We start from the raw sequence: 9,651 nt of genomic DNA on the forward strand, positions 1-9,651 counted from the left end.
GAACCTCTGTGGGAGCTGGAAGGCAGGGAAGGGTCAGGGTGCTGGGGTCGAGGCACAGGTGGCTGCGGGGACACCCCAGTTGGGACAGCTCTGCCCTCCAGATGTCCCTACCATGTCACTGGAGATGTTCCTGCGCAGGGCCCCCGCCGTGAAGTACGTGAAGGCGGCCGAGTTGGCAACGAACTCGGTGACAGCCATCAGCAGCATGGGCTCATGTGCCACGGGCAGTGCCTTAGGCGTCAGTGTGGGCAGTGCCACAGGCAGTGGTGTGGGCAGAGACACGGGCAGTGCCATGGGCAGTGCCATGGGCAGTGCCACCGGCGGTGCTGAGCGTCTCTGCTGGTACATGCCCACCCTGAAGATCTCCCCCTGTGCAGACAGACAGATTGATGTGAGGCTCAGCCAGGCTGCCCTGTTCCCTGTTCCCAAATCTGCCCCAGGGATGCCCAGGGTGGTATTACCTTGAGGGCAATGTCCCCGTGCTCCGCTGTGAAGGCCGGCGGTCCCAGCAGGGAGTAGTCGATGGCAGCAAAGGCATCCAGCTGGGTGGACACTGCAGGGATGGGAGGGAGTTGGGGGCAGTGGGACCACCAGCCCCCTCCCACAGCCCCAGCGCTGTCAGCACAGGGGCTGACAGGATCTAGTTCCACAGTGGGGCTGTCCATGGCCCCTGGGACCACCCTGCCCATCCCTGGTCCTGGGGTCCTCTCACCCACCTTTAATGTGCTTCAGGGCAGCATCCAGCTTGTCAATGCCCCTCTGGAGCTCAAGGCAGAGCTGGAAGCAGAGCAGGGCATCAGCGAGGCCAGGAATGGGGGTGCCCAAGCCTCTTGCTGGGCTGAGGGGGATAGGGACACTGACACCCCATGGCACAGGGGCTGAGCACCCACCTGCTTGTTCAGCTGCTGCCGCAGGGTTCTCTGGAGCAGCGGTGCCAGCAGGTTGTAGATCCAGCTGTGGGGCAGAGTGGGGTGATCAGGTCACCCACCGACACCCCCCAGCCCACCACCCTGGCTGGGGCACCGGGAGTCCCCACATTCCAGGGACAGGATGGAGTGGGGGTCTCGGCATCACCTGTATCCACGGTGAAACTCCATGTGCAGGTCGGTGCCATGGGTGTCACATGCAGCGTTCCACACCGTGGGGCGGCCACCACCGTCCTCGCTCACCCCCAGCACCGCTGCCACGGCCAGGTCCCGCATGCGGAGCTCCACGGAGCCGCTGTCCTGGCTGGGGACAAGGCAGGTGAGCACAGGGACAGCAGTGACATCAAACCACCCTGAGCCAGCCAGGTCCCCGTCCCTGCCCCCATGAGGACTCACATGGCACCCAGCTGGGCTGCCCAGTTGGCACTGAGCTGGATTTGGGCACGTTGCACCATCAGCCTCACCCCCACGTCCTCGGCAAAGTCCAGTGTGGAGTCGTTCATCTGCAGCTCATGGATGTGGATCCTGCATGGCACGGGAACACTGGGCTGATGGCTGTGTCCGGGACAGGGACGGGGACAGGGACGGGGACAGGGAGCCCAGGGGCAACTCTTACCGTGGCACAGCATAGGTGAGGTTCCCCAGGAGTGGGATGTTGTAGGATCCTGTCAGGTTCAGTTCATGCTCCTTCTGCAGCGTCGACTGGAACAGCTCCAGCCCAAAGCGGCGGCCTGGGGCAAAGTGGGAATTTATGGTGACACCAAGGAAGAGGCTGGGGTCCCCAGGGTGCCAGGAGGGCAAGCAGACAGGTCCAGGGTGGTTCCTCCATCCCCCATTCCTGGCAGGCTTGGCATCATTCCTGGAGGTGCCCACTGGTCCCCTCCATCCCCCATCCTTACTGGTCTGGGCATCACCTCCCACTGGCCTCCCCCACCCCTGCCCAGTCAGGGGCACAGACCCACCAAACTCCAGCGAACTTCTGGTCAGCCAGGCCTTGATGCCAGGGTTGGTGATGGTGGCAGGGACACAGAGAGGCAGCAGGAGCAGGAGGCAGAGCCACGTGACACCTCGAGGATGGTGCTGGCACCTGAAGGCTGGAGCAGAGGACATGGCTTGGGGACACGCAGCTGGTGCAGAGACCCCTTCCCTCTGCACCAGCAAAGCCAAGACTTATATCGGGGACAGGGAGTCCCGGGTGACATCAGCACATGTGGGGACACTACAGCACTCCGGCCACCGAAAGCCCGGCCTTGCCCAACGTGTGACTCAAAGGGGAAGCCGGTTCTGCCGTTGTTCCCCACTCACTCCCACCGTGGGAGAGGAGGAAGGGGGGGTCCCCCACTGCCTGCTGCTGACCCCCCACCACAGGGATGCACAGGAGCCGGGGGAACCCACCAGGGCTCCCCACAGGGGCATGTGACTGGAATGTGGGGACACACAGAGACACGGCTGGGCCAGGGTCACCAGGGGCTTCAGCTGTGCCCTGCCTGGGGGCACAGGAGTGCGGGAACACAGTGAGCTGGTCCTGGGACAGGGGGGCTGCACTGGGGCAAACAGGGCTAGACCCACTTGCGCTGGGGAGCAGCAGCTGTTCCCACTTTGGGAAGGGCTCTGGGAGCGCTGTGTAGGGTCACCCAATCTTCAGTGGGGACCAGGGTGGCCGAGTTGCGGTGGCAGCCCCCAGGGAAGTGGTGGGAAGGTCAGGGCAGTCAGAGCAAGAGCAGAAGTGTGCAATCCCCTCTGAAAACCCCTGGCTGCAGGGAAGGAGCAGCCCATCAGTGGAACCATTCCCCAGCTGGAGTGAATCCTTCCAGCTAGACAGTGCCATGGGCTATGATTGACAGGGGTCCAGCTGCCCTCCTGGATCCAGCCCGGGGGAACACAGAAATCCCTCTGGGAGGGCCAGGGCCTCATCCCAGCACCATAAGGGAATGTAGAGCCCATGGCCAACCTCACAAGAGAGACCACAACCCCTCCATAATGTACCTTATGGAGCCCTTGAGAGCAGCTGCCACTTGCCTGAGACCCCCAGTGCCACCACCCACAGCTCCAGTGGTGGCCATGGCCCCCAACAGCATCCCAAAGGCCAGCACTGACCCTGACCCCAGCCCTATGCCCACCACAGCCCCTCTACCCCCGGGTGCCCCCTCTCTGTGCCAACACTCACCATGGCAGGCGGGCAGGGTGTCCCACATCACAGGGGCCACAGGTCCCACCATGGATCCCAGCTATGCAGTGTCCCCAAGACTGTACGTGTCAGCAAACAACAGGGACAGGCTCTGTCACCACTGTCCATCCAGGGTCCTGGTCAGACCAGAACGTCACCCTGTTCCCCAGTTCCTAATCCCTTCCGGGATGAATCAGGTCCCACGAAAACACCGAGGGACCGGTTGGGGCGCAGGTGCCCGCGGGCTGGGCACTCCCTGGGGCTCTCTAGTGCATCCTGGTGCTGCCGCATCCGGCATCCCGGCACGTGTGAGGCGGCTCAGCCGCGCCGGCCCCGCTCCGAGCCTGGGCTGGCTCTGGCAGCCCCTACCCCAGCTCCCGGTCGTGGCCACACCGTGTTGTCCCCGTGCCCTGAGGGGGAGGTGATGATCGGGGCTGCATCGCAAGGGTTCGGTCGTGGTGCACGCGGGGCTTGGGCAGAGGGTCAGGCAGAGACATGGGGACACACAGAGCCACGCACGGAGCCCGTCTCGCCCCGGCTCCATCTAGAGATTCCACGTCTGCCAGCAACGAACAGGTAAGGACGGCACTGGGGAACACGGCACGGGACGAGCCCCAGCGCCTCCCGCACCGCCCCCGGGCCGAGAAGAGCCCCCGGCACCGGTTCTCCCTGTCCCGGCGACCTCCGGACTCCTCACGGAGTCCAGTCCAGGCCGTGCAGTGCGAGCGGACACCAGGAGAGGGACCCACCGCCCCGACAGTGCCGCGCTCTGGGACAGGGAGGGAGCCGGGCGACAGAGGGGACATCAGTGGGGGTGATAAAGAGGACTTGGAGGGTGATGGAGGAGACACCAGTGGGGGTGACAGAGGGGACCCGTCCGATGATGGACATGTTCATCCACATGAACCCCAAAGCCCGGACACCCCGCTAAGTGCCCCCCACTGCTGTGTCGCCACCAGGACAGGGCTGGTTGGGCCAGGCAGTGTCCGGGTTCCCCAAGTCACAACTCCCTGCCAAGGGATCTGCTGGACTGGGGAACCACGAGCAGGCATGGATGGACACGGACACACATGGACACACTCAGAGCTGTGACTGTGAACATGCAAACACACACAAATGCTTGTGCAGAGGCTCACACATACACACACCTGTGCCCAGGGCCGGTCAACCCCTTCCAGCACCCAACCCCTGACTGCAGAACCCTGGGGGGTTTAAAGGGTTCCCCCAGAGCAACAAGAGTCCCTCCAGGCACTCCAATTTTCTCCCACCGGGCTCATAGGGATCTGGTACAGGAGGCTGTGTGGTCCTTGAGGTGTTTGAGTCATGGGGAAGCTCAGGCCAGTCCTGCTGCCAGGGGCATCCCCCAGCCCGCAGGGTTGCACAACCCCTGATGCAATTTCCTTGTCCCAAAAGGTTTCTGTCTCCACAGGCAGGAGTTGCACCAGGAAGAGCTGGAACCAGGAAGAACCGGGGCAACACCAGTGGGGCCACAGAGAGCAGCACCCCAGGACTTGTTCCCCACCCCCCCCAGGACACTGCAATGCAAAGCATCCCCTACAGCACCAGCCCTGCACCCCAGCCCTGACACAGCAGTGACTGTAGGAGCCGTGGGAAGGCTGCTGGGTGCAGGTGGCCCAGCTGGGAAATGGAGTGAGGGAACCCCACCGGGCAAACTCACCCCTGCCCGGGGAGATGGGGACCCCCACACTCCCCATCTGGACACAGAGTCCCACACCTGGCTCCCAGCACTGTCCCCTCTGTGTCATCATCCCAGCAAGGTACCTGACCAGGGGGAGATGCATCCCAGTGCTGCTGCTTTATCCCACCACAGGAACTGGTGTGCAGTCTTTCCTCCTGTGTCTGCCCCCAGTACCCCATGTCTGAGCCCAAGGAGTGAAGGAGAGAGTAAGCTATGGACCCCACGGGAGCCACTGGGAGAGGCTCTGTGGGCTCTGAGAAAGGCCAGCACACAGGGAATTGGGAGCAACCCGTGAGAGACCACCCTCCCCAGCACCACCACAGGGGCCCAGTCCCTGTACCCCACAGCACACCCACCCAGCCCACACCGGTCTGCACAAGCCCTTCCAGTTTGATGGGGGCTCACATCCCCGGGGCTGAGCACCCCCAAACCCCAGGGGAGGGGTATGAGGAGCAGGAAGAAGAGGCATGTGTGGTCATCAGGGCTTGTTTAATAACAAAACTCCAGCTATTGTAGAACAATATTCTCCAGCATCATTGTAATATACAATACGGGGAATGCTCTCAGCAATCTGAGAAGGAAGGATTACGGCCCGCGGCACCCCCTGCCCAGACTGCGGGGGGACCCCCCAGGGCAGCGCTGCCGGGGGCCAGGGATGCAGGCGAGCCGTGGCGTTCGGGGCCGGGATCCCGGGGACAAACGAGGTCCGTGGCGGGACCGGGATCCCGGGGATGTCGTCCGTGGCGGGTCCCGAGCGGTCTCAGCGGCAGAGGATCCGGTCAGCAGCGGGAATGCACGGAGCCTGCGGGAAAGGGGGACGAAGCTGCCGGTCAATACTTGCCAGAGGGGTTTCGGGGACTACGGGGGTGGAAGGGGGCAGGAGAAAAGGACATCGCCGGGAAGGAAAGGGGGCGGTGCGGATCGTGGGAAGGAGGGTCCGGGGGACGCCGGTGCTGCCCGGCGGGAGCGCGGGACCGGGTCGGTGCCGGAGGGTCCGCACTCACCTCGGGGGGGTCCCCGGCGGCGGCGGGGCGTGGGGGCCCGCACTGCAGCTCCAGCTGCAGGTCCCAGATGTAATCGATAACGTGCTGCAGCAGCTCCACCTTGGAGACCCGCCGGTGCCGCGGCAGCGTCGGCACCAGCGCCCGTAGCCGCGAGTAGCAGCCCTTCATGTCGTACAGCAGCGCGGCGGCCGCCTGCTCCGCCGCCCCGGGCGACACCCCCGGCACCGGCCCGCAGCGGGCGGCCTCCCCGGGCCGCACGGCCTTCAGCGCGCCGCCGGCGCCCGCGGGCAGCGGCGAAGGGGCGACAGCAGCGACCTTCATGTCTCGGGGTGGCGGGGCCAGGCGGGACGGTCGGCGCTGGGACCCTGCGGCAGAACAGCCGAGCGCGCACCTCGCCGCGCCAATTATAGAGCGCCGCCGACTGGGGGGCGGGGCCGCGAGGAGCGCCTCGACCAATGGCGGCGCGGAGCGGGCGGGGGAGGCCCCGCCCACTCCATTCACGCGCCCGGGAAGGGCAGCGTCTTAAAGGGGCAATGGAGGGGAGAAGGAGGTGGCGGACTTGGGCTGTGGGGGCTACGGGGGTGCGGAGCGCCCGCTGTACCCCGCCATTAGCGCGAGTAATTGCCTCGCGGGCTCCTGGTGTCGGGCTCCCCGCAGTCCCGCTCGCCCCTCGTCCCCTCCGGGCCCCCGGTGCCCCTCCGGGAGCTCGGCCCCCCCGCACTCCCCGCCGCCCCCCCGCCCTCCCCGGCGGCTCAGACCGTGAGACGCCAGGGCCGTGACGTCACCCATTCATAAAACCCCGCGCGCTGTCAGCGCGGCGCCGGGCGGGCGGTGCCCATGGCGACGGGGGCGGGGCGGGGACACACACCTGCAGCCCCCGCGGGGGGCTCCGGGACCCCCACGGAGACAGCGCCACCCCCACGGGGACACGGGGGCACCACAACCCTCGCGGGGGTACCGGGACCCCACGGGGGGCACCGGGACCCCGGGGTGACACGGGCACACGGGCATCCCCACCGGGGACACGCTGTGCCGTGCGCCCCCCCCCCTCCCCGGTTCGGTGTCTCCCGCTCGCAGCCCAGTCCCGGCGCTCAAACATCCGTGGAGCTGCTCGGTGGCGGCTGCCGGGGCGGGGTGGCCAGGTTTGGGTTCACCGGGGAGCAGGCAGGAGAGTCAAGCGCTGGGTGCGTGGGGCAGCGCGGGCACGATCCTGCTGCCGGGGAAACCGGCGGAGGTCCCGCTGGTGCGGCTGCAGCCTCCGCACGAGAGAAAACCAGTCCCTGCCCCGAAGGGCTCCCGGTCCGGGATGTAATTAGGGTTACTGCTAATTACCCCGCACTTGCGGGGAGGACAGGCAGCGCTCCGGGACGGCCCCGAGCAGGACCCCGGCGCACGCCGAGCAGCATGAAACGGTGCGGAGGGGAAAGCAGGCAAAGCTGAAGTCTGTACGCTCACGGGCGTGTGCACAGTGACACGCGGGTGTGGGTGCACGTGTGCACAGACACACAGGGGGTGAGTGTGGGTGTGCTCACACACGTGCACGCACACACAGATGCGTGTGGAACATACCCAAACACATGCACAGGAGAATTCACGCACATAAACCTATGGAGCACAAACACAGCCACAAGTGCACACACAAACACAAGAAAGATGGATGCACGTGCAGGTACACACATACACACGTGTGTGCACATCCATGCACTCTCATGCACACATACACTTCACCTTGCACACCAACGTGTGTGCCCAGGTGCCAGAGCAGCCCCCCTGCCCTTTGTGGGGGTGGGTTTGGGCGTAAACCCTCCCGTGCCTGCCTTTGCCTCCCCCAAGCATGCAAGGAGCCGAGGGTCTCCCCTCCGCTTCCTCCTCTGGGGGGGAACAGCAATCCTGGGGAGCATGGATGGATTTCAGCCAGGCCAGTCTGGCTTGGGGGGGAGCTGGATCACTCTGTCCCCCCTGTCCCTCCCTGTGTCCCTCCTCCCTGTGTCCCCCAGCCCGGTGCGGTGGCGGTTCCCAGGGTGGGCACGGCGCTGGGGTCGCCCCCTCCATTCAGGGCTCGGCGGAGGGCCCGGTGCTGCCCGGTTCCCACCGCGGCTCTCAAAGCTGCTAATTAGCCCCCATCTGGCGGCAGTGGCCGGGCCGCGGCGGGAGGCCGGGGACATTGTGCGCAGGAATGTCTTTCAGGGCCGCCGGCCGGCCGCCGCCACCGCCAGCTGCGCCGCCAACAATGCCGGGACGGGCCGGACCCCGCGGCCCCGGGCACCGGCCACCCCGGGCGGCGCGGGGACAGGGACGGCCTTCCCGGCCGTGGTGGGTGTCACGGCACGCGTGGCACAACCGCCCTGGGACATGTGGCACAGCCGCTCCGGCTGCCCCGGCCCATGGGATGCCACCGGGCAGCAGGACACCCTCGCCCCATCCCTGTGTGTGTTGGGGTGCTGGGGATGAGGTGCTGGGGTTGAGGCTGCTGGTGTGGCTCCGGGACGCTGCTCTGTCCACAGCTGGCCGCGGGGTCCCGGCGTGGCACAGCGCAGCAGTGTTGTCCGGCAGAACACAGAGCTTCATTTCCATCTCAATTCTGGGAACGGGGCGTGCGGAGCGGTAACAGCGGCCTCGGCCATATGGCGCTGGCGGGGCTCAGCCCGGCCGGGGGGGCAGCCGGGGGGCGGCTGCTTTGCGCCGAGCAGGGGTTGCCCGGCAGCCGAGCACATCAAAGCCCTCGGCCGCCCCCTCCTCGCCACGCCGGGACCACACAGGGCACGGCCGCGCCAGGCCAGCGAGGGGCCGCGGGGGCCGCCTGTGCTGCTGTGACAGTGGGTTCAGGGTACAGGCGGCACCCCAGGACCGGCAGCACCCAGTCCTGGCAGCACCCAGCCCCTCACTCCGGCACGCAGAGCTGGGAGCAGGAGCAGGGAAGGCAGCACAGACAGCACAGGTCAGGCTGGGGGACCCCCCAATGACCAGGACCCCCAAACTGGGGCTGTTTCTGCCCTGGCTGGGGTTGAGCTGTATCCAGGTCCCCTCTCCCGGTGCCATCCGCAGGTCAGCCCTGGGGCTGCACTGAGCCTCCAGCCCCCCATGTCCGCAGGACGATGCTGAGCCAGGGTTGCAGATGTGCTGGGGCTGCCGGCACAGCTGGAGCGGGGCCGAGGCCTGAGAAAGCCCCTGCGCATTCCCCTCCCGCCTTCTCCCTTCCCGTTCCCAGCTCCATCCGCTGCAGCCCAGACCAGCTGGAGCCAGGCAGCCCTTCCTGGGATTTATTCCAGCTTCCTGCCCCTCCTCGCAGGCAGGCTGGGGCTGGGGCTGCTCTTGGCTGCTTCCTCTCCCACTCACAGCCGCCGTCCGGGCGCCACTGCTGGCACCCACCACCCCATGGGACCCTGGGTCTCATCACCAGCACCCACCACCCCATGGGACCCTGGGTCTCACTACTAGCACCCACCACCCCGTGGGATCCTGGCTGTCACCACCATGGCCAGGCATCCCCAGCTCTGCCTCGTGGGGCACAAGGTGCAACTGCAGAACCCATCACCCATCATCTCCCATCCCACCAGCTGCATCCCTGCTGCAGTGGGGAAGCTCCACAGGGTTCTTGGGACAAGCAGCCCCAGCGTGTCCCCCCTCACCTCAGCACCCCTCCAAACATGAAACCACCATCCCCCTGCATGGTGTCTTGCACCCAGGTGTGCCCCCTGTGCACCCCTAGCTCAGCCCCTACCACCCCATTGCAATTCCTGATGGGAGCTTGGCATGAGGGGAGGGTGCCCAGGGGCTGACTCCCCTGGCCGGTGGGCACCTACACCACTGCCCCGAGGGGAGGTGAGTGGGTGGGTGAGGATCATCCCAAACCCC

At 66.3% G+C, this 9,651-nt stretch overlaps 2 protein-coding genes across 2 annotated transcripts in view; both read right to left on the minus strand.

Annotated features, from left to right (window-relative positions):
- The window catches only part of LOC113974446 (bactericidal permeability-increasing protein-like), a 3,629-nt gene extending 1,593 nt beyond the window's left edge, over positions 1–2,036 (minus strand). Inside the window, exons 1-9 of the mRNA XM_027697574.1 lie at positions 1,889–2,036; positions 1,543–1,657; positions 1,323–1,451; positions 1,075–1,230; positions 891–954; positions 717–777; positions 462–553; positions 112–369; positions 5–15 (exon numbers count right to left, since the gene is read on the minus strand). Coding sequence (XP_027553375.1) covers positions 5–15; positions 112–369; positions 462–553; positions 717–777; positions 891–954; positions 1,075–1,230; positions 1,323–1,451; positions 1,543–1,657; positions 1,889–2,036 — 1,034 coding nt within the window. The remainder of the gene's footprint in view (positions 1–4; positions 16–111; positions 370–461; positions 554–716; positions 778–890; positions 955–1,074; positions 1,231–1,322; positions 1,452–1,542; positions 1,658–1,888) is intronic.
- Positions 2,037–5,264: 3,228 nt separating this feature from the next.
- ID1 (inhibitor of DNA binding 1, HLH protein) lies at positions 5,265–6,154 on the minus strand. Its single transcript, XM_027697471.1, has 2 exons — positions 5,797–6,154; positions 5,265–5,594 (listed from the first exon to the last, which is right to left on the minus strand). Exons 1-2 carry the CDS (start codon positions 6,115–6,117, stop codon positions 5,553–5,555), a joined length of 363 nt encoding a protein of 120 aa, XP_027553272.1. The 5' UTR covers positions 6,118–6,154; the 3' UTR covers positions 5,265–5,552.
- Positions 6,155–9,651: the final 3,497 nt, after the last annotated feature.

The sequence above is a fragment of the Neopelma chrysocephalum genome, unplaced genomic scaffold (assembly GCF_003984885.1).
Source record: "Neopelma chrysocephalum unplaced genomic scaffold, ASM398488v2 Primary Assembly neopelma1_119, whole genome shotgun sequence".
NCBI lineage: Eukaryota > Metazoa > Chordata > Aves > Passeriformes > Pipridae > Neopelma > Neopelma chrysocephalum.

Coding starts and splice junctions, on each gene's coding strand:
- ID1 (XM_027697471.1), bottom strand. CDS start 6,117: ATGAAGGTCGCTGCTGTCGCCCCTTCGCCGCTGCCCGCGGGCGCCGGC. Junction 5,595..5,796: donor CCGCCGGGGACCCCCCCGAG/GTGAGTGCGGAC, acceptor CCTTTCCCGCAG/GCTCCGTGCATTCCCGCTGC.